The following is a 23,329-nucleotide window of genomic DNA, read 5'->3' on the forward strand; positions in this document are numbered from 1 at the left end:
TTTATTCAAATGAGTGATTACTACCATATAATTATTTTCAATGTTACTACAATTCTTTTCTTTACATACGAAATTACTTTTACTACTTAGGCATGCAATTTTAATAGGATTATATATTTATATAAATATATTACATACATGTATTAAATCAAATCGAAAAAATTATGCAATATAGTATAATTTATTTTAAGGAAAATGACCATCTTAATTAATTATTTTATTTTAAGGAAATTGACCATGTTTTAATCTCTTACAAATGTTTATGAAATTTACCAAACTTCTATATAGTTTAATTTTAACCCAAACTATATAATATTTGCATTGAGATCCCTTAATCGGGTCCATCACACGGTGCTATTGATTTAAAACTATATAGTATAATTAATTTTTATAACTTTCTTTAATTAGATTAAAGTCCCTTGGTTTCTGGATTTAATATATAGTATTGATTGATTGATAATATAGTTTTCTTAATATTTGTGCATAAACATATATGTAAAGTGGAGTTGAATGAAGGGAGTATATCTATGTGAAATTTTAATGATATTTGACCCAGTAAATAGACTATACAACCAGTTGTATTGGTTGTATAGAAAAGAAGTCGAGATTTAGAATTATTTACTTGAGATTAGACCTATAGATTATGAGCTTTAATTAAAAAAATCTGAGCTCAATTATAAAAATATTAAATTTTAAAAATTATAATGAAAATAAAAAATAATACTCCCTCATATTCAATACTCCCTCCTAGTCTAATTGTTGGTTCTCTTTTTTTTTGGGCACCAAAATTAAGGAAATAAATTTGGACCACACAAAACACCCAACCCCGCATAGAATTAAATTTGGACCACACAAAACTTACCAAAAAAAGGAAAGAGGAACCAACACCCGACTAACATCGAAAAGGAAAGAGGAACCAACAATTAAACTATGAGAGAATATATTTTTCCCCTTTCCTTTTTGCATAAGAAATAAGAGAGTGAATTTGGACCACACAAAACACACTACCCACATGCAATTTAATTTGGACCACACAAATCAACCCAAAAAAGGAAATATGGAAGAAAACCCGAATAATCCGAATAAGGAAATATGAAAGAATCCCCCCTACTATTAAGAGAATAAAAATTCTCAAAAGTTTTCCCTCCAAACTCCACATACTTATATAAGGAAAGAAATAAAATTTTCTCATTAAACTATAATCTTTTTCTTAAAGCATGATTTTTTTTTTATTAAATTCTAAATTATAATTATATAATGTTTTAATCAAAATAAAATAAAAGGAGTATAAAATTATAAATACATAATTGTTAATTTTTCTTCGAAAATGACTTAATACATACTTAAACTATATGAAACAATAAAATAATATTATTAGCTACGTGAAAAAAACTCATTAAGATAATTTAAGCAAAGTTATAAAATAAAATCATTAACTTTATGTTAAAAAAAATTCATGCCATACTACTTTTTTTTTCTCATATTAAAATAAATTAGGTGAAATATAAAAATGTGAAGGTATAAAATTTGGAATGAATCCTCCTATATACTAAGAGAATAAAATTCTCCAAAGTTTTCCTCCAAAAGGTATCAAGCTAAATAAGAAAACAAAAATACTTCTTTCTTTAAATTATTATCACTTATTCAAAATATATCCTTTTAATCAAATAATAATATTTTCTTTGTAAATCTAAATTATTAATATTTTAATTAAAGAAGATAAATTCATTATAATTTTATAAACTGTAAATTTCTAAATTTTTGTTATGTATTATTATATATGAGAGAATGACTTGACACATTTTGTATAAAACAAAATATTAAACTGATATAATTAGCTTCATCACAAAAAAAATAAAAAATCATTAACATAATTTGAGAAAATTTATTATTTGTAATCATTAGTTTTATGTTAAAGAAAAAAATCATTAAACATATTTTATAACTTTACTAAATTCCCTTGATTAGTTCATAGTTCATTTTTTTCTCATATCGAAATACGATGATGTATATGAAAAATATGAAAAATTAATAATGTATTAATTTAAAATATTTAAATAATAACTAAAAATAAACCTCTATAAATACCAATAGTATAATTGTTACTGATGGGGCATATTCTGCACCCGCTGACCGAGTCAACATATTGACCAAGGTCAAAGCCAAAAGACAACAAGTCAACAAGAAGGACGGCCTAGCCGACGAAGCATGCCGGCCTGTCACTTGGGTCTCGGCTCGGCAACTAGCCAGTCGAGAGACATATCGTGTACTCACATCCGGTCCCCTCGGCATGGAGTCAACCAGCTGCTACCGCCATGGGTCACCCGGCCGAGGGTAAAACGGTCTTTCCACCTGCTCTGCCACTTGGCCACTTGGTGACAAAAGGTGAAAGTCTATAAATACTCCACTTCTCTCATTGAGAAAAGGATCCGAAAACTATCCGAAAATCATCTAATAATCTCACAATCCAATAATCTGGTATAAACTCCCTTATCTCTCTACAATATACTTTGCCAAGTAACATACAACTTATCTCTCTAAGTTTACTGACTTGAGCGTCGGAGTGAGTACACTTGGCCCCAAGCCGAGTCCTCAGTTTGTTAATCTTTACAGGAAAGAGTGAAAGGAAGAGACGAGCAACGACATCATTCAACAAGCTTACGTGGTCACAATAACTGCTTCGAAATTACACCCGGAACAATTACATTCTCTAATATCCCTATCTAAAAAACCGTGCATTTGCGCGGGATCTATAGTAGTATAGTGAATAAGAGGGAGTATATATGGGCTCAAATAAATTTTAATTTTTAACAACAAAATATTAAAATATAAATAAGAAATTAAAAGAGCTCGAAAAAAATTGATTATGGTTGTACAATGTTCTTGTACAACCAGTTGTATAATAGTATTTGTGATTTGACGGGTGTTAAGTTTTTTTTTTTGTTTGAAAGAGACCCGGTGTTAAGTTTTGAACAAGTGTATTATTTGACTAATTTGCAAGTAATAATATTGGCGCGCTCCAGACTCTCATTTCCCGCCAAAACTGAATCCCTTTTGTCTGCAAAAATGGATTCCATGGCGAACGAAGCTCTCTACGAACACCACCAATGTATGTTTTCCTCCTAATTTATCTATCCTCTCTCCTCTCTCTTCTTCCTTCTTTCTTTTTTCTGATTTTCCATTTTTTTTTTATATATTTTTTTTTATTGAATTTTGCAGCAGTAGCGGAGGACTTCCTCCTTAACTTCGCCGACATCCATGGCGACGCCAAATACATGAACACTATCGTAATTATTCTCTTCGATTGTACTAATTATCATCATTTGTGTTGTAATTTGTCTAATTTCGGATTTCTAGGGTTTTATTGATACCTAAATTGCTTATTTTTTGTTGTTCCTTTTCCTGTTTCAGCAAGATGTAGCCAATCGCCTCTATCAAGCGATACAGATAGATCTAGAAGATTTGTTCAATGTGAGCTTCAACTTCTCTCTCTATTTGTGTATATCTACTCGATTCAATTAGGGAAATTGTTAATTTCATTAATCGCTACTTAAGCCAGGGTTAGGATACAATTGACGATACGAACGACAATACTAAGATAATACAAAAGATGATTTTTCATTTTCTTCCGTATTTTTTCATTTATTTGCGTCACAGTTTGGAGGTTTTAATTTTAGGAGAATTGTTTGTTTGTTTGTTATTAGTATAAGGATGCGGATGACGAGTTTGTGAGGAAAGTTACGGATAACACAAAGAGGTATATAGGCATCTTTGCGGAGGCGATTGATGAGCTGATGCCGCAGCCAACGGAGCCGTTTCCTGATGATGATCATGACATTTTGATGACTCAGAGGTCTGAAGAAGGCGCTGATAATGCTGATGGTTCTGATCCACTTCAGAGAATGCCGGCTGAAACTAAACGCTTCTAGTAATGCTTTCCTTACTAATTAATCATTATTGTTACTTGAATGCTTTGGAGAAAAGTTTTTGTAGTGTGCTTAGATGTTATGTTAGCTATTGAAAATGCGGATAAAATTATGTATGTGGAAAATGTAGAAGTTAGAGGAATACAATTATTTTAAGCAAGTGTGTCTGCTTTGCACGGCAAGAGTCGAAGAAATCGATGCCTCAGGTGGTGTACTTGTTAAAATGCTTAATGACTTGTTGAGTGCTATAATTTTGGAATGATAAACAATGTGGAGCATAGAAGTAAGAACACACGCGAATTATATTAGTAGATAGCTTGTCGGAACTTCACAAGTGAACTCGGAAAGCTAGAGTGCACTGTGTAGCTTATGCGGAGTGGGGAATACTGAGGAATCAAGTGTACTCCATATCTGAAGTGTCTGTATTTACGGTCAAGTAACCTGTCAACTTGTTATATGAGTTTGTCTGTCATGGAAAGATCATGGATGCATTGTTAAAGTGCTGACTTCATCATTGCTATTAGGAAAAAGATTCGTTCTTGAGTGGTTGTCAACTTGTCATGACCTGCTTTGTATTAACTTCTTTAATGCCAATTCAGTACAGTCAAGTAACCTTTTATCTTGCTTATTACAGAGTGTCATGGACCTTTTTTTTTTTTTCTCTGTGAAGTGCTTCAAGTTACAGTAATGAAATACTTGAGTGTCAGTCAACACATGTTTTGAATGCTCTATAACTTCATAATGCAGTGAAGTTAACACAAGAGTATCTTCAAAGGTTACTTACGTATGTGGAAAATAGAGTTGTAGCAGCGTGCTTAGTTGTTATGTTAAAGATGCGGAGTAAATTATGGATGTGGAAAATAGAGTTGTATAAGTTAGGAATACTTAAGCAAGTGTTTTTTTTGTACGATGAGCATCAACGAAATTGACGCCTGAAGTGAACTTGTTAAAATGCTAAATGACTTGGTTTGGAAGGATAACCTAAGTGGAGCATATAAGTAAGGACACGCTTGAATTACGTTAGCAGATAGCTTGTGGAAACTTCACAAGTGAACTCGGGAAGGTGTTTGCTTGGAAATGTATAAGCTAGATTGCACAATTGTGTGTAACTGATTCAGTGTGAGGAACGATAAGGAATCAAGTGAACTCCATATTAGAAGTGTCTGTATTTACGGTCAAGTAAGCTGCCAACTTGTTATGAGTTTGTCTGTTATGAAAAGATCACTAATACATTGTTAATGAGTGTTTGTCATGGACCTTTTTTTCCCCATCTGTGAATTGCTTCAAGTGACATTAATGAGATACCGAGTATCAGTTAAAACGTATGCTGTTTTTAATGCTCTATAAATTCATAATGCAGTGAAGTTTACATAAGAACGTCTTCAAAGGAGCGACCTTTTACTATCCGAGAAGTTAAGGCTTCCTACATAGGACAGCTTGTTAGGATATCTGGGATTGTAACTTGCTGTTCGGATGTAAAGCCTTTGATGCAGGTGGCTGTGTATACATGTGAAGATTGTGGTTTTGAGATCTATCAGGTAATAACTTTATTACAGTATGTAATATGGATATATGAATAAATGTTGCAAATGTGAAAACCTTGTTTGAGGCGAAAAATTTACTCTTCTAGTGCTATTATTTTTTAATTAGTTTGTATTTTATATAGGAAGTAACGGCTAGAGTCTTCATGCCGCTGTTTGAATGTCCATCAAAACGTTGCAAAATGAACAACACAAAGGGAAATCTCATTCTTCAACTCAGAGCATCAAAATTCCTGAAGTTTCAAGAGGTTGTCACTCCACTTATTCAACCATTTATGTGACTTATCCAAACATAGGAAATCATTTTGCTCTAACAGAGGAGTTTATATTTTATATTTTTAATTCTAATTGCTTTGTATTACTTCCCCTATGCCAATTTACTTGTTCAGTGGTCTCACTGTTGTTCTGATCACATTGCAGGCCAAGATTCAAGAGTTAGCTGAACATGTTCCTAAAGGGCATATCCCGAGATCCATGACTGTTCATTTCAGAGGTGAACTAACAAGAAAGGGTTGTCTTTTATACGTGCATGATTTTAATTTGGAAGTTAAGGAAATATTCTTAGATAATTTCATTGGTTGGCTCGTTGTTGAAGTGCACGATTATCTATTCAATTTAAAACAGCACTGTAGGTTGTATTAAAATCGGTAATATGTATCTCAAATCCAAATATATTTATGGATTTTGCCAGATTGTTCAAGCAGGGAGGATTCAATATCTATTCAATTTATCTGTCGTATTCTTTTAATATGTATATTGAAAAATGTTTCCAGGTCTCTCCTGGTGATGTTGTTGAGTTGTCTGGAATATTTCTTCCAATGCCTTATACTGGTTTTAGAGCAATGCGAGCAGGCTTGGTGGCAGATACATACTTGGAGGCTTTGTCTGTTACTCACTTTAAACGAAAATATGAAGAGTAAGGTCTTTTCACTTTTGTAATCTATTAAGTTTTTCAATTATCCCGGACAACTTGAACTCTTTATCTAATCACAATTTAGTATGTGTAAAATCGCCTTTCTTCCTTCCTCATCTTTCCTTTCTTGTGTCAATATTTTAAACTTGCAGGTCATGGACTTAAAGAGTTGCTATGGAAATGATTTAATATTTTTTCTTCTTGACAGGTACGAGCTAAGAAGTGAAGAAGAAGAAGAAATTACTCGCTTATCCGAGGATGGAGATATATATAACAAGCTGCACAGCACGGCTTACTTCATTAGTATCCTTAGACGTGGAGATCAGATTAATAGCCGCACTATGGTGAAAATCAGAAGAGTCTTCAGATTCTGGACCCAACACATCCAAATTTATAACCCAAGAGCAAGGTGGAACTGGTTCACCCTCAGAATCATCACTAATATTAATAACTTCAACCACATCATCCTCAGCACAAACTTCCATATTTACAGTAGGTGTACCCAGATCCATATCAGCAGACCCTTCTTCTCCCACACCATGTTGAACATGACCATCATCAGAATAATGGTAAACCACTGGTAAACCCATAGGAGGTAAATCAAAAGTTTGATTATAGCCACGGTGATCATCCTCTAACCTAGCCCAGTCCACATCAGCTTCAACCCTATTAAGAATAGCTTCTTGAATTCTGACATCACGATCCAGGATCCCCCAGACCCGCCAGCACCAGTATAAAGCAGATAAGGTTGTTGAGGGAGTGGCTGCAGGGTGGAACTATTCTTAATGGTGCTTTATAATGGTGCTGGTGGGTCTGGGGGATCCTGGATCGTGATGTCAGAATTCAAGAAGCTATTCTTAATAGGGTTGAAGCTGATGTGGACTGGGCTAGGTTAGAGGATGATCACCGTGGCTATAATCAAACTTTTGATTTACCTCCTATGGGTTTACTAGTGGTTTATCATTATTCTGATGGTCATGTTCAACATGGTGTGGGAGAAGAATGGTCTGCTAATATGGATCTGAGTACACCTACTGTAAATATGGAAGCTTCTGCTGAGGATGATGTGGTTGAAGTTATTAATATTAGTGATGATTCTTTGGGTGAACCAGTTCCACCTTGCTCTTGGGTTATGAATTTGGCTGTGTTGGGTCCAGAATCTGAAGACTCTTCTGATTTTCACCATAGTGCGGCTATTAATCTGATCTCCACGTCTAAGGATACTAATGAAGTAAGCCGTGCTGTGCAGCTTAACAAGGATGGGTGTGAGGAGATAGTGAAGGGGAAGGAAGCAGTGGAGTTGGTCTGACAGCTGCAGTACAAAAAGACCCTGTCACCAATGAGTTCGTCCTTGAAGGTGGCGCATTGGTAATATTTCCTTTTAGAGTTCTTTAGTTTGCTTCAGTGATCAACCCTTTATAGATCCCTTTTGATTAAAGTTTAAGCAGTTTCAGTTAACATCCCTTGAATTTGATTGTATTGCTTGTGAATCAGGTGACTTGTGCTCATTTATTGTTTTTTGTTATTAGGTTCTTGCGGATATGGGTATATGTGCTATTGATGAGTTTGATAAGATGAAGGACTCAGATCGTACATCAATACACGAAGTGATGAGCAGCAGACAGTAAGCATTGCCAAGGCGGGGATCACAACTTCACTAAATGCGAGAACAGCTGTTCTTGCTGCAACTAATCCAGCCTGGTAAGATGCCATTTTTTCCCTCGCTAATTTATGACATGTATACACTATTAAATGCGTAATTTTGTTGATTCTTTAATTTAATTCACCACAAAGCCACTAAAAATTCAGGGGGAGATATGATCTTCGGAGAACTCCAGCTGAAAATATAAACCTTCCTCCAGCTCTTTTATCAAGGTTTGATCTTCTTTGGTTGATCTTAGACAAGGCAGACATGTGGTCTTTGCCCATCAAAATAGGGAATCTCCAGCGCTCGGATTCACTCCATTGGAACCATCCGTTCTAAGGTATGTATGCCTTTTGCTTTTGTTTGGAGTCGCAGATGATAAAAGGCAATTTGCTTTTCTAATTAGTGTAACACTCCAATCTTATTTTAGCTGTTACCATTTGACTTTGATCAATAATTTCTTATGATAGCAATAGTTAAAATTTTTAATTAATAAACCAAGACGATTTTTCACGGTCTGTCAACATATGCGACTAACATTTCCCCTATTGTACGAAGATTTGATGTCTTACTTTTCTCTGTGGTGTTCTTTCCTTGATTTTATTGTAACCGTTGCATGATTTTGGTCTCTCTTTTTTCACGTTTCTGCTACCAAAATTGATTTGTAGGGCATAGACTGCTTCAGCAAGAAAAGTATCTCCGTCCGTTCCAAGAGAGCTAGAAGAGTATATTTCTACTGCATACTCTAGTATACTGCAGGAATTAGCGCGATCAGATACTCCCCATTCCTATACAACTATTAGAACACTGCTCAGCATTCTTCGACTCTCAGCTGTAAGTCCTATTACGAAAACTTTTTATCAATTCAATATTAAATCAATTTGAGCACTTCCACGTACAGTGGTATGTTAATTGTTCACTGAGCATATCACAACTCTTAACATCTCACAATTCTTAACAAGACTGGTATGGTTTTGACAGGCCTTGGCAAGACTCCGTTTTTCAAACACCGTGGCCCAGAGTGATGTTGATGAGTCCCTTAGATTGATGCAGATGTCAAAATTCTCCCTGTACTCTGATGTTTGCCAGAAATCTGGTCTGGATGCCATATCTGACATCTATTCTATCTTGAGAGATGAAGCTGCAAGAACTAACAAGATGGATATCAGCTACCCACATGCTCTCAACTGAATTTCTAGAAAGGTTTGTTGTTGATTAACCATCGCGTCTTCGCTCAGGATTTGCATTTATTACAGCAATCTTTGTTCATAAGATAAAAAATGCATCTGGATGACACAATGAAATTATGTCGTAAATGCATTGACACTCAGTACAAAACATAGAGTTTAATGAGTCGGTTTTCCATCATAATTCAATGCCGGATAGTTTTGCATTTTTCTATCTATTGTAATAATAATAATGTTGGCAGCAATAGCTGTATTGGTTGAAACTTCAGATTCCATTACAAAAACAATTGACCTAGAAAAGACATGCACCATGCTTAAACGTGAAGCTGATGATAATTATTGGTTTGCAGGGTTACAGTGAAGCACAACTGAAAGAATGTTTAGAAGAATATGCAGCTCTAAACGTGTGGCAAATCCATCCGAATACTTTTGATATCAGATTTATTGATGTCTGAATCCCTTTCGCCATCGATCATGCTTAAGCGTGAAGCTGGGAGTTTTAGGAGCGAGTGCCATTTGTAGTAATGTAATTTTATGTAGAATTCGTTGTTTTAGATGTTTTATTTTTACAGAAAGATCATGATCTTTCATCGGGTACTAGCGATTCTAGCTGTGCGCTATAATTAACTGAGCATAATGTTATGCTCCTTCATTACTTGATTATGTCTATGTTATAAACACCAGTCAACTGGATTATTCGAAACCTTGATTATTACTTTCACCTTCACTACTTTATCTAGTTTATAAAATGTCATAATCATTCTGCCATGTGCATAATACTCCCTCCGTCCCGGTCAATTGTTGTCCTTTTGTTTTGGCACAAAGACCAAGGAAAGAGGAATAGGCCAATAACTAAATGATAAGTGGAACAAATTGAATGAGAATGATCAAATTACTCATCAAGTTCATTCTTAAAATAGAAAGGATAACAAATGACTGAGACACCCAAAAATGGAAAAGGACAACAAATGACCGGGACAGAGGGAGTACTAAAGTAGCAGTATCAGTAACTAATATGTAAAAGCTTTGTATAATCTACATCAATTCTTTTGTATGTTAAAAGTATTTTATTTATTGGTAGTAATAAGTGAATGTTTAATTAATCACATGGCTGTCGTCTATAATTTCTTTAGTAATAAAGGATCGTGTACTAAGGGTTGTGAAGAGAATTTGACAGAAACTTGTCTAACTTCGAAACTCGAGCAATATGGAAATAGCCAATCTAACTGATTATACATGTCTGAAGACAAGAAAGGTCTAGTAGAGTCCAAGGTTGTATCTCCCTATATTATATTCTTACACTAGCTTCATCTCTTTTATAAAAAATGGTAAAAGTTACTGCGGATTCTAGTCCTAAAAAATGTCCTACTTATAATAAATACATTAAATTAGGATACAGAATTAGATGGAAGAAGAAAATCTAAAATCAGAAGTAGATTGATAGTTTTCTGTCAATTTCATTCTGCAAAATATCACAATGGTTCAACAATTGAGAAAGCCTATCATCTTTCTTCTCGTCTTGGGTGACCATATCCAAATCGTTGTTCACCAAATGGATCTCAGAATTATCGACAGACTGCGTGAGAATCTCTGACTGGTGGTTATTCTCTTCAAAAGCGTGATTGAACAGGGTAACCGTGGCTGTATGTTCAAAAGATGTTATTGCCGCTACATTCCCCAAACTTTTGGGGGATGATTTCGCCCTTTTTGACCCGATAGGACTGCAGCTAACCTCAACCATCTCATCTAGTGATGGATGAACACCGAAATGATGCATATCAACATCCATGTTCGACTTATGTAACTGTGGACTGCTGCAAGTAGAGATGGACTTCTCCAAAACGTAAGCTTTTTTAGCAAAGCTTGCTGCACTATTTAATTGCCAGTTGAAAACCCTTCTTAAAATCAGCATCCAGCTCGGAACCATCTTGAATTCCGTGCCATGTAGCTCAAGCCTAGTGTAATTTTGTACCATAAGAGTAGCTTCTTTCGCTGCCATCATCCAGTGCATCATATTGCTTGTCTGACTTAGGTATTTAGTCAAACAATCTTGAAGAAGCTGCCGCTGTTGTTCAAGTTGCTCTTCACAGTTACATCCTTTAATACCCAACCAAGATAAGTCATCAGAAAAATACGGCAATTTGCAATTGCTCACGGCAGATATCAAGGGCTCGAGTTCTTCATACGAGCTCCATCCTAAACTTGGCAAGAACTCTTTCACGGCTCTTGATTCAATACTAGAGTCATCCAATAAAAATACCTCGGGACATGGCCAACTATTAGGGTTTGCTTTAGAAGCAGTAATAATATCATTTACTGCTTGATCCAAAGCTTCATTAAAGGCGGATATATACTGGTTTGGACCCACTCTATCAGAACCCAAGAGGTGAAGAGCATCCAAGCACAAATTTAAGTGCAAAGATGCCAATTCACGCGTGGTCACACAAGAGAGAATAGGTTGGGGACGAGATTCGGAAGCTAACCAGACTAAACCATCCTTCAACTTTTGATCGCTAAAATACCCATGAAACCGACCCGTATTGTCCTCCCTATCATTCAAGCAAATTATGGAGTAGTTTGTTACCCAGGATTTATCGAGCTCGTCAAGTCCCAGTTTAGCAACAATATCATCGGAGGTAATGGCAACATCGTCTCGTCTAGAACCACTTAGAATCAAAAGGGGGATACAGGCTTCAGGAGGTAAAGACATAGCAACTTTGTGAAGATGGATCCTTTGAACATCCCATGGAACTGTCTCGGATATAGGAAACAGTATGGCACTAGCTCCAACAAAATTTATTTCCGAGTTACCGGAAGTTGTATCCTTCACGACAGAAAAGTAGCAGGCAGTGTCACCAGAATTGCAAAGGCCCCACTTCCTCCATACTGAAAGCCCGGGAGCTGACACGGCCAAACCTTCTACGGTTTCATCTTTTACGGCAGGAATGAGTTTGTAGTGTAACCATTCATCTAGAGATAAATGTATTGAGGGATTCCTCGCTTTAGTGTCAGAGGTCTCATGGTGCAACCAAGAGAATGAGATCACCTTCCAACAGACACAGTTTGAGTTTGCATTTTTTTCAGCAAGCTTAGCTGCAACAAGGTCTGAAACATTCCATCTTTCCAGTGACTCTTGCCACTTTCCATATCTTTCATGCAAGGCTTTATCGATGTTTAACCTTGGCGAATGCACAAGCTTCTACAGAATAGACAGCTGTTGTTAAGCAGCAATCACAACTATAAACAAAAGGAGAAAAGCAGAGCAAGGCATAACTCACTTCTTTGCTCTGCCAAAGAGGTGGGCCCAGAGAGAGTGAACTCAAAGCAGCATTTGCTGCTAATCTGTTTTCTTCATTGAGCTTTTTCTTCCTTACAAAACGCCTCCTCCATAACCTACACAAAGAAAAGTGGTGTCAGCAAGGAGCCAAGGACCACACGCTCATTGCAAAGTCAACCACCATGAGGCCTGAACAAACCTTAGTAGTAGCCTAAGCTTAGCCTCAGCAACTTCTTTATCAAAGTTACAGCTAACATCATCATTTTCAACCTCTTCTTTCATATCAGAAGAATTTTGTGTGACCAACTCTTCCATGAAAACAGCATCTTTGGGTGAACTTGCACTGATTGAAGAAACTTCTAAATCAGACGGCATTAACTCTCTGATATCTACCGAAACGGTAGATAAAGGTGTTGCATTCAACTCAGAGTTCACATGTATGTTTGGAGAACTTTGAATGGGTCCTTTAAATTCGTCCTGTATTGCAAAGTCTAAAGAGGGTGTAAGAGGTGCAGGAATGAATTGATCAGTGGAGGAAGTCCCAGGAGGAATCTTGTCACTCAGTTGACTTGCACCGAAACTATAACTACTTTTTGGTGTTAATGGGGAAGGTTTCTCCTGCATGCTAGGACTTTGTAAACTTGCAAAAGCCTTTGGTAACCTGCTGTTACTTCTTGGAGAACCTGCAGCAACCCTCAGATTGTCATTGCAAGGCTGGTCAATTCTCGATCCAGGAACTAGCCCAATTTGCCCGTCATTCGATCTACCGAAAATTGGTTGACCATGACTACTACCGCTTGAAGGTGTGACAGCTTCTATCTCCACGTGTCCACCAACAGACACATTAAGAAGACTCTCTGTTTGCACATTTTTACTAGCTACATGTGTAGTTTTACTGAACTTCTGCAAACGACTTGTTTTAGGTGGTAATATAACTTCACGTGAAGATGATATATCTTCCACAATTGTACTGGATTTTTTCCTGTGAACAAGTGTTGAACATCGAGTGGAGTAATCCTTATCATCATGGAGAAACGGACCGTCCTTGACCATATATGGCTCTTCAAACTCCTTTATCGAGAATCCATGATACACCAGGAGGCTCTCAATGTCCTCTCCCTAATAAATGCATAGCATAATAAAAATTTGGACATTTAGCAACTACGAGAAACGGAGCAATTTAACCAGGAGATACCTCCATGCCAAGCCATCTGGCAATATGCGTCACAGGGAGACCTTGACTATGCTGCAAACCAGAGTGTAAAGAAGCAAGTGCCTGGGTTCTCAACTGTTACAGAAAGCACATAATGTTTACCATTGTTAATATCAATATCGAATCAGTAGTATAAATATCAACATTGAATCAGTCCTATCACTTAAAAAAAAAAGTAGCTCAAAAATTGATACGAGTTCAATCATTGAGAATGCAAAATAAACATTAAAATGCAGCTATATTACTCCCCTTAATTGTTCTGGTCTTTAACAAGAGTGTTTGTTCAGCAAGTCTTTTGGGAGCAGACGGAAGAGAAAAATACAAAGCAATTTATAGTAGGGAATTGCTTATCCTCCTACTGTGCAATGCTGAACCACCCACCCCCTCTCAAAGTAAACAGACGATGAGCAAGTTCTTAGTCCCCAACAATCAAACAGAGGACCTATAGTAGCTTCAAGATGACCCCTTCTATTTCCTACTAGTGAAATCCTCAATAAATAAACTGAATTCAAAACCATTCCCAAATGCAAGATGTAATACTGATACAAGAAGCACCAAACCTTTACCTTAGAGAAGTGGGCATGCATTAGGCAAGCTTGGAGGTAGCTTGCTTTTCTTGCATGACGGAAGAAGGCAATAAAATTGCCAGTTCTACAGGATCTGAGAAGAAAACGTGATGAAATACATTAGACTAGGCTGAACGTGATTCTGCAACCAAACTTCTATTGAGGAGACAACCTTGCAACATCACGGGCAAATAGGATTTCTGGAGTTTGTCTTATCTCAGCGGTCATCTTAGCAAGATCGAGGGAGAGCTCTGCCGGTTCAACCTACAAAGAAGTTTCCTATGAGTACAAGGGGAAAAAATCAAGTACATACAGTGTAGCTATCCTTTCAGGCATGACTCACTTTATAACCAGGATGTTTGTCAAGTTTAAGGAGAGCATAGTAGCCACGAAATTCTTTTTCTGTAGGAACAAATATTCCTTTCTTCCGGTGATCATCATACAGCTGAAACAATTCCACAGAAGTTTTGTTCATTTGCTCGATATTGAGATGCGCATCAAATCCCTCCGAAAAGCCTTCTCCTTTGGAGAATTCGCATAATTCATGCATAGCTATTACATGAAGCCTTATCTGAAACAACAGAAAAGAAATTTAGCCTGCAAAAAATGCTAACGGAAATCCTAGTCAGTTTATCAGGCAACAAAATCATCATTTGAAATCTCCTCTAATTAAATCCACCATAAATGAAAAATCCCAAAAAATTCAAAGGACTATAAATCTGGCCCTATTTAGCTAAATCGTACTTCGTATATCCTAATTAATTGAACAAGTCACAGGTTTTAACATAAGAAACAAAACAAACCATTTGCTCCAGCATAGTTATGGCCTTAAGATTAAAGATGTGTTGCATTCTCAAGTCCATTCGGATTGCCCTCATCCTGTCCCATAAGAAATTGTACAAGCCAAGTAGCCTATCATCATAAGGTTGGTCTAGCAAACCTAAAAGGTAATCCATTGTCTTCTGCAAGATTGGCATGGGTCGAATCAGCTCCGCCTCCCTTTCGGCAGTCCTGTTATACTGAAAACAAAAGGAAGGATGAGTAATTTAGCATTCATTCACACTACTAAACAGCTTAACAATAAAACCAAGTGCAGCTTGACTCTCATATACCTTCTTAACAGCCAAAGTCTTGTTAGTATGATTTCTATCCCCATCCAATCTTTCATATCGGTCAAGATCTCCCTTTCTTTCTCGTTCTCCCCTCTCCGACTCTGTACAGTAAGCAAGATAATAATTCTTCCATTAAACAATTGAAAGTTTGAGGGTCATAAAATCAATTAAAACAACACATTAAATCCAGTAGAATCAAGATCTTCATCAGGACGAAAATCCAAATAAGCCTCCACAGCAACACCAGAATTTTTTGAAAATCTAATATAGCAATCAAGGTCGATCTGAATTACTTCAACAAACAGCTCAATTTTTTTGCTATTTTACTTTAGCAAAGATGTTTTAGTAATATAATTGCATTCAACAAAGTCGATGAAAATTGATAGATTTAGTATTTACCACTAGATATAATCAAATAAAATAGACCCAGATTCCTAGGTTGCCCCTCTCCAAGAGATTGCCAACATCTTTGTATTTGTAATTGTATATTACCAAAAAAACTACATACAAAAGATCTGACTTCAGTCTGAACTTTCAGGTGAAAGTCGCATTAGTATTTTAAACACCACTTCTCAACTAGTCCCTTTAATTCTTTGGATCAACAATAATTTACTTTTTTTGTTGTATTCTTTAGGTTGGTTACGTTTGCCCCACCTAGAATTCTAATAAAGTCAGTCCATCCACTTGTAGGTTGGTTGCATAAAAATTGGTGAAAAGCCATAATGATGCAAATCCAAACAATTCGAGAGAGTAACACATAAGCTCAAAAACCAATTGTAAATACCAAGCATAAGTCATAACCCTGTGAGCTGTGACCCTCAATAAATCTATAACTAATTAAATTGCAAAGATGTTGGAGATTGTACATTAGCAATCAACTAAAAAAATACCTGGACACATATCTGGACACATCCCCACGATAATATTGCTTGACTGCGAGTCTTCACCATCATACTCCATGGACAAATCTTCCATCGAATTCTTAGTTTCCATGGACTTCAATGAAGTCTTATTCTGAGGAGCATTCGAACCACGCTGAACTGAAACACTTGGTTCAACTTCATCTAGCTCAGTCCTAAAGCGGGCTAATCTCTTGGCCTTGGCCTGTTCTTCTCTGCAATAGGAAGGTGTAACCACAAAGTGTTAGTGAGTGTTATTTAGCAGATTTAAGAAAATAAAGTGCAGGAACGGCTGGAGTAAATAAGCTTTTTACTACCTTTCAGTGTCATCTTCAGTGGACGGAGCGCTCCTTAGAAAGATTTGCCCTGAAGCAGCAGGAGGTGATCTAGTTCGTTTGGCGACGGGATGGCTAGGAAACCTTGTCCCACTAGAATCACCATTCATTCCATCAAAAGATGGAGGTATTCTCTGGCTATATTGAGAACCATTTACAGCACCAGCTCTGTTATTAGACTTAGGAGGAGATACGGAGGGCCTAAACATTATCAAAAGTGAGTTATTTAGCGTATGAGATAACCAGAATGGATGCATTGCCCTACGAATATCTAAAATCACTCCCACTACTCATCTCACAACATAAAAAGAAATAGACGAATTAAATGACAGGAATAAATATAAAACAGGTTCGCAATCATATACAGTCAGAGGAGGTCAAGAACGTTTAAGTGGTTTGCTAGATAAGTGGGCCACAAACTGCCTCCCAGAAGCCATAACAGTGATTGATTACCAAGTTCCTCACTCTATCATATCCTGTTGCCAGAAGTCCAGAACAGTGCTATAAATCAATCCAGATATAAATGAAGTAGTTGCGAAATTTAGAGGCTTAATTGAGGGCTAAGAATTTCTATATTCTAGAGGCCATGATATCAAGTAGCAACTTATTAGCTAATTATCCACCCGCAAAGCTATGGAAGTGATTTTTCAGCAGTATTATCTTAAACTTTTCACTAAAGTTTAATCAGACGGATTCCAATCCAAATCATAATATTAAGTAGCAAGTTACAATATGTTTAATCTTTTGAAAGTGATACTAATTCCTATCCCTAGACTGGCGAATATAATAAGCAAGATGATCAGTCCCAAAGTATATACAGCACCTCACCTGACAATTTGACATGTATCCAAAAGCTTATTAGGCTAAATGCTTGGCAAACATGTTTTTGATATGTTGCGACTTCCGTAATCTTATCCTGAGAACCAGCTTTAATACTAGTGTGATCACTTCTATTGTCCAGGAAGGCAGGAATAACTACCTGACCTACCTCCAAACTCTGAAGGTTGACTATGTGGCAACCAGCCAAACGGCAACAACATTACCCCAGTGCCTCAATGGCTCCCGCAAATTGCGGGGTAAGGGGGGTCGGATGTACGCAGCCTTACCCTTGTGTTAGCAACACAAAGAGGTTGTTTCCGAATGACCCAAGATGAAAATTATGTCGAGAACTGCATCGAAGGACCGCTACTTCACAAAAGAAAGAAGCGCAACCACTTTAGTGAGCCATTTTGATTTATTCTATTATAATCCATAGCCAAACAGCCTGTTTAGGAAATAGCTACCTGACCTACCTCCAAATAGTGCACCTGACCTACCTCCAAACAGTGCACTTGGCTTAATTTCAAATTCCATCCTGGCAGGCTGTCATCCATATTAACTGATCAGCCAAAGGTTCTTAATCTACATGGTCGCTCAATTAGGCTAGTAAAGAAGCCTCCTGGCTTAACTCTAGTTGGGCTTAAAGTCAAGGTTAGTTCCAGTAATAGCTCGCTCAGTGACATGACAACAACACTTAAATGGCTTCTGAAGCATGTAGGAAACATTGGAAATTCCATTATATAATCCTATTAGTTTATGTTAAGAATTATCAAACATATTGTTCATACAATATCATAGCTAACTACAAAGTGTTACAGCTATTACTAACCTTTGAGGTTTATTCAAAGATGCTGTGGGATTAATATTTGAATGGTTACTTGCAACAGCAAGAAATGGAGTCTGCCTTCTTTGCGAAGCTACATGGCCGTTGAAGGTATTATCTGTATGCCTAAACCAAGATGACGGTAACATTTTAACATATGTTTGAAACAGACAGCTAAGTACAATAAAAAGATCTGTAAGACTATCAAATGAGGATTGAAAGGAGGAACTATGAAATGAAAAAAGGCACAACAAAAATGAATTTAGAGAGCAACATAAAGTCATAAAGCTATCATCATACTAATTCTTAAAAACACGGTACAGATAAGACAAATGATCGGCCAAAAAGGAAAGCAAAAAACCTACCCTTCCATGGAATCCTTAATAGGTTCGTTCAGAAAATCATCACTGTACTGAACAGGAGATCGTCTAGCAGTTCCCACAACTTGAGAGGGTGAAACCTTGGAAGAAACGCTTGTTCCAGCATTATTAAGAAAAGACCTCTCCTGATTAAGATTGTCAAAACCTCCAGAAGCTGAAGTTTGTCTATCTCCCCATTGCGCAGAAGAAACTCTGAAGACAGAAAAGAAAAAGGCATAATTGCCTAAGACAGTACATGACATGCGGAGGATAATATCTAAACATTTATTTGTCTAAATGCTTAACAAGCATGTTTTTGATATGTTGGGACTTCTGTAATCTCATCCTGGGAACCAGCTTTAATACTGGAGCGATCACTCCATTTGCTAGGGACCAGGAAGGCCGGAAGCCGGGAATAGCTTACACATTCAAATGTATAAACAGTGCACTTGACTTACACTCAAGTCTCATCCTGTCAACCATATTAACTGATCAGCCAAAAAAAATTAATCCATATGATCGTTCAACTAGGCCAGTAAATATGTCTCCTGGCTTAACTCTAATTGGGCTTAACGTGAAGATTAGTCCCAGTGATGGATCACTCAGTGACAATAACACTTCAGTGGCTTCTAAAGCATGTAGGAAACATTGGGAAACCCATTATATCATCTTCTTAATTTATTACTACTACAAAATTACCAAAACAGATTGTTCATATAAAATCATAGCTGAGTACAAAGTGTTACTGCTATTACTAACCTCTGAGGTTTGTTCAAAGAAGTTATGGGAGTAACAGTGGAATGATTACTTGCCACAGCAGGGAATGGTGACTGTCTTCTTTGTGAAGCTACAGGGTGGGTGCCGATATTATCTGAAGGCCTAAAGCAAGATGATGATAACATAATTTTAACATATGTTTGAAAACAGATGGAAGTACATCAGAAAGGCATGTAAGACTATCAGATGAGGATTCAAAGGAGAAGCTACAAAATGAAAAGAGGGACGACGAAAATGAACTCAGGGAGCAAAATAAATCTATTATCATAAACTGATTCTTAAAAATACGGTACACATAGGAAAAATGATCAGGCAGAAAGAGTGCAAATGCCTACCCTTCCATGGAATCATTAATAGGTTCGTTCAGAAAATCGTCATTGTACTGAATAGGAGGTCGTCTGGAACTTTCCAGGACTTGAGAGGGTGAGACCTTAGAAGAAGTATTTGGGCTGAGGTGATTAGGAAAGGACCTCTCCCGATTATGATCGCCAAAACCTCCGGAAATTGATTGTTGTCTATCTCCCCATTGCACAGAGGAGTTTCTGAATACAGAAAAGGGAAGGGCATAATTACCCGAGACATTACATAATGACATGCAGAGGATAATATCTGATCACAAAGCAGAAGTAGAAAAGACCGTATAAAACATGATAAAACGATACAGTTTTTAGTATGTTTTACTATCAGCATCGGAATGTTTTCGTGCCAGTAGCAGCGTAATTTAACAATAACAGTAGATTATTCAAATAATGCTGCTGCAATAAAGAGAGTAGTCAAATAACTAGTTCTCGGCTTATAATTGCTTCTCTAACAAAACCAGGAAACTGAACAAATAAAGTGGCGGGATACATCGTAAATATTCAATAGCCTGAGTGGTTGTGAGTGAGGTATTACCTATTGGACGTAACATATGGTTGAGAATGATCAGGAGGCACGAGTGAAGGCGAGTTTACTACTGCTGCAAATGTCCTGCAACACATAAAAACACATTAAGTATACCAGATTACAAGAAGCACATCATATAATAAAGTAGCTGTGATTCTCAACATTCAGAATTTTGGAAAATGGAGCTGTTAGAGATTGACCTGGGGTTAGGAAACTGAGGAGCACTTCCTGAAACATGAGACGGTGAAACCTTAGGAGAAACACTTGTTCCAGCGTGATTAGGAAAAGACCTCCCTTGATTAGGATTGCCAAAACCTCCGGAAATTGGTCTTTGTCCATCTCCCCATTGCACAGCGGAAACTCTGAACACACAAAAGGGAAGAGCATAATTGCCTAAGACATTACATGATGGCATGCCAAGGATAATATCTGCTCATACAGAAACATGACAAAACAATATACCTTCTGAGTATATTTTAGTATCAGCATTGAAGTGTTTCCATCACACAACCAATGTAATTGAACATAAGTGGGTTAGTCGCGTAATCTGACAATAAATACATTAATCTAGTAACTAGTTCTCGACTCGAGACTACTCTTGAAAAGCAAAGAAACTAAGGAGATAGAAGTAAGGGCACATGTTGCAACATACTTCATATGAAATATTGTGAATGGTTGTGAAACCGGACTTACCTGTTTGATGCAACAAATGGTTGAGAATAACGAGGAGCCACAGACGAAGGCGTGTTTACCACCGTCGCAAATGTCCTACAACACACAAAAACACACTAATCATACCCAAATCGCAAGTAGCACAGCACATAATAAAAAAGTTACGATGTTCAACATTCGGACAATGGAGGTGTTGATTGACCTGGGGCTAGGAGACTGAGGAGCAACCGTGGAACTAGGAAAGGAAGTACTTTGTGGGCCCGTGTCTCCACTTCCAGGCCCAGAACTCCTCCCGAAACCAAACGACATCACTTAATCACTCAATCACTCTCTCCAAAAACTTCACTAATAATTTAATCGCCGAAATGTGGAGCAATGAACAACCTTAATCACATAGTGTACCTAATCATAATTTCATCAAAAATGTAAATTAAGAAAAATTCAAGCGCTGTAGCCACTTTAATCATGAATTAAGGTTAAATTGACACACAACAGTACAAAATCAGCAGCAATGAATTCAAATAAGCAAAAATTGAACTTAGGTCAAGTAATTAAGTGATAATAACAAAACATGTAGCTCATACGCCCTAATTTTCATATGCAAAAGTGATGAATTAAGTTGAAACTGCAAAATAATTGAGTATATGTAAATTATGAACATTTCAGCAATTCAGCCTTCGCCGAATTTCAGAGCAATGAACAACCTTAATCACACAGCGTAGCCTAATCATGAATCATCAAAAATATAAATTACAAACATTCCAAGCACTGTAGTCACTTTAATCATGAATTAAGATTAAATTAACACAAAACAATACAAAAACAGCAGCAATCAATTCAAATAAGCACGAATTAAACATATGCGAAGTAATTAAGTGATAATTACAAAATCATGCAGCTCATGAACCCTAATTTTCAATTGCAAAAGTGACGAATTAAGTGTGACTGCAACATCATTGATATTCGTATACAATATGAAACTGAGACGTGTATGTAGTCTACTGTGAATTGAAAACGAAGGGAAACAGCAACGGTGATGTAGAAAAAAAGAGAGAGAAAGAGTATACCGTATCGAAGATCAAATTTGGGGATAACAATGGCGGAAAAGCAACCGTTTGAAAGAGTTGGGATCGAAGAAGAAGACCGTGAGATAGAACAATTAGAAGTGCCTAATTTCCCTCTCGCCCTGTCTCAAATAAAATCGTCTCGAATACATAGAATTACAACGGGTGACCTTAATAAAGGTAGATTTTCCGAATGCTCATCGGTAAGACTTAAAATGGTCGGAAAGACCCCGTGTTAATACTTAGGGTGAGTACACAACAAAAAATTTGGTATTGATTATCGTAGTTGCTCATTCATGGACGGGTTTTACTCTATCATGGACTTTTTTCATTTTTTTTTCCATAATATGCCCTTTGCTTAATTCTCTCTAATTCTTTTTAGGTCTCTTTAATTCTCTCTCATAAAATTAATCAAATCTACAAAATTAATCAAATTCCGTCAAATTACACAATTATGGATGCTAATTCTCGTATCTATCAATTAATAATTCTAATTCTTAATTCTGTTAATTATATTATTTCATGTTAAGGAATTGTTTTTCACTAATTAGTTTTTGTTTAAACCGTCGCCGGCGTTGGGGTGAAAGATGACGGCCGTCGCCGACGTTGGCCAGAGGCACGGCGTCCGTCGTTTTTTGTGGTGGTTACACTGGTCAGCTGGTGTTAGCACGTGGAAGACGGCGCAAGGACATGGAGCTATATCGTCACTTCCTGTGTTATTGCTCTAGATTTCTAAAAAAATATGCAAAACAGTAGACTTCTTTTGTTTTGACGAACCGAACCGTTATTGTTGTAACAAGTCATTTTTACTATGCAATGTCTTGATGTTTACTGTTTTGTGATTGTGTATCATAATGATCGACAATTCTCAAAGCAAATTTTCTTGTTATTACTTTAGTTATTAAGTAAAACTCAAATACGTATTCCGTAGTATTAGCGGAAATGGAACATGATTGAGGGGTGCTGCGCTGGTGACATTCATAGTACAGGGGTAGCATACTACTTTTATGAGCAAATTTTTTGACCAAGTTATAAGTGTGTACTTAACATCAATGCATCAGTAATTTGGGATTGAGGCTCATTTGTTTATTCATCACTGCATCATACAATCCGGGTCGCATACTACTTCTGCTCCATTTTATTTTTATCTTCAGTAGCCTTTTCCTTTGACCTCAATTTAATTTGGGATTGAGGCTCGATTGTTATAGAGAAGACGAGGCTTACTTGATTTGGTTACAATGTTGTTGTGAACTTTCGTATTTCACAACTGGTGTGTCGAGGGATATTAAATACTAAAGATAGATTATTACAGAAGG

At 36.7% G+C, this 23,329-nt stretch overlaps 1 protein-coding gene and 1 pseudogene across 3 annotated transcripts; one reads left to right on the forward strand and one right to left on the reverse strand.

Annotated features, from left to right (window-relative positions):
* Positions 1 to 3,008: 3,008 nt before the first annotated feature.
* On the forward strand, positions 3,009 to 9,939 carry LOC141653869 (DNA replication licensing factor MCM7-like; annotated as a pseudogene).
* Positions 9,940 to 10,475: 536 nt separating this feature from the next.
* Positions 10,476 to 22,230, reverse strand: LOC141652458 (SAC3 family protein B). 3 transcript variants are annotated; one of them, XM_074459928.1, is made up of 20 exons: positions 22,017 to 22,230; positions 21,152 to 21,351; positions 20,971 to 21,045; positions 20,478 to 20,639; positions 20,287 to 20,361; positions 19,728 to 19,934; positions 19,375 to 19,494; positions 18,622 to 18,828; positions 18,263 to 18,382; positions 16,597 to 16,815; positions 16,271 to 16,494; positions 15,381 to 15,481; positions 15,072 to 15,287; positions 14,612 to 14,839; positions 14,441 to 14,532; positions 14,269 to 14,362; positions 13,685 to 13,777; positions 12,689 to 13,608; positions 12,491 to 12,605; positions 10,476 to 12,411 (listed from the first exon to the last, which is right to left on the reverse strand). In XM_074459928.1, the coding sequence occupies exons 2-20, from the start codon at positions 21,256 to 21,258 to the stop codon at positions 10,639 to 10,641; spliced, it is 5,148 nt and encodes a 1,715-aa protein (XP_074316029.1). In that variant the 5' UTR covers positions 21,259 to 21,351; positions 22,017 to 22,230; the 3' UTR covers positions 10,476 to 10,638. The 3 variants fall into 3 exon arrangements, with proteins under 3 accessions (XP_074316029.1, XP_074316031.1, XP_074316030.1); XM_074459930.1 differs by having other exon boundaries at positions 16,597 to 17,225; positions 17,344 to 18,382; positions 22,017 to 22,161; XM_074459929.1 differs by lacking the exon at positions 18,263 to 18,382 and having other exon boundaries at positions 22,017 to 22,134.
* Positions 22,231 to 23,329: the final 1,099 nt, after the last annotated feature.

Source organism: Silene latifolia, chromosome 4 (genome assembly GCF_048544455.1).
Source record: "Silene latifolia isolate original U9 population chromosome 4, ASM4854445v1, whole genome shotgun sequence".
In the NCBI taxonomy this organism is placed as follows: domain Eukaryota; kingdom Viridiplantae; phylum Streptophyta; class Magnoliopsida; order Caryophyllales; family Caryophyllaceae; genus Silene; species Silene latifolia.

Coding starts and splice junctions, on each gene's coding strand:
- LOC141652458 (XM_074459928.1), bottom strand. CDS start 21,258: ATGTCGTTTGGTTTCGGGAGGAGTTCTGGGCCTGGAAGTGGAGACACG. Junction 20,640..20,970: donor CCATTTGTTGCATCAAACAG/GTAAGTCCGGTT, acceptor TTGTGTGTTCAG/AGTTTCCGCTGTGCAATGGG. Junction 19,935..20,286: donor CCATATGTTACGTCCAATAG/GTAATACCTCAC, acceptor TTCTGTATTCAG/AAACTCCTCTGTGCAATGGG.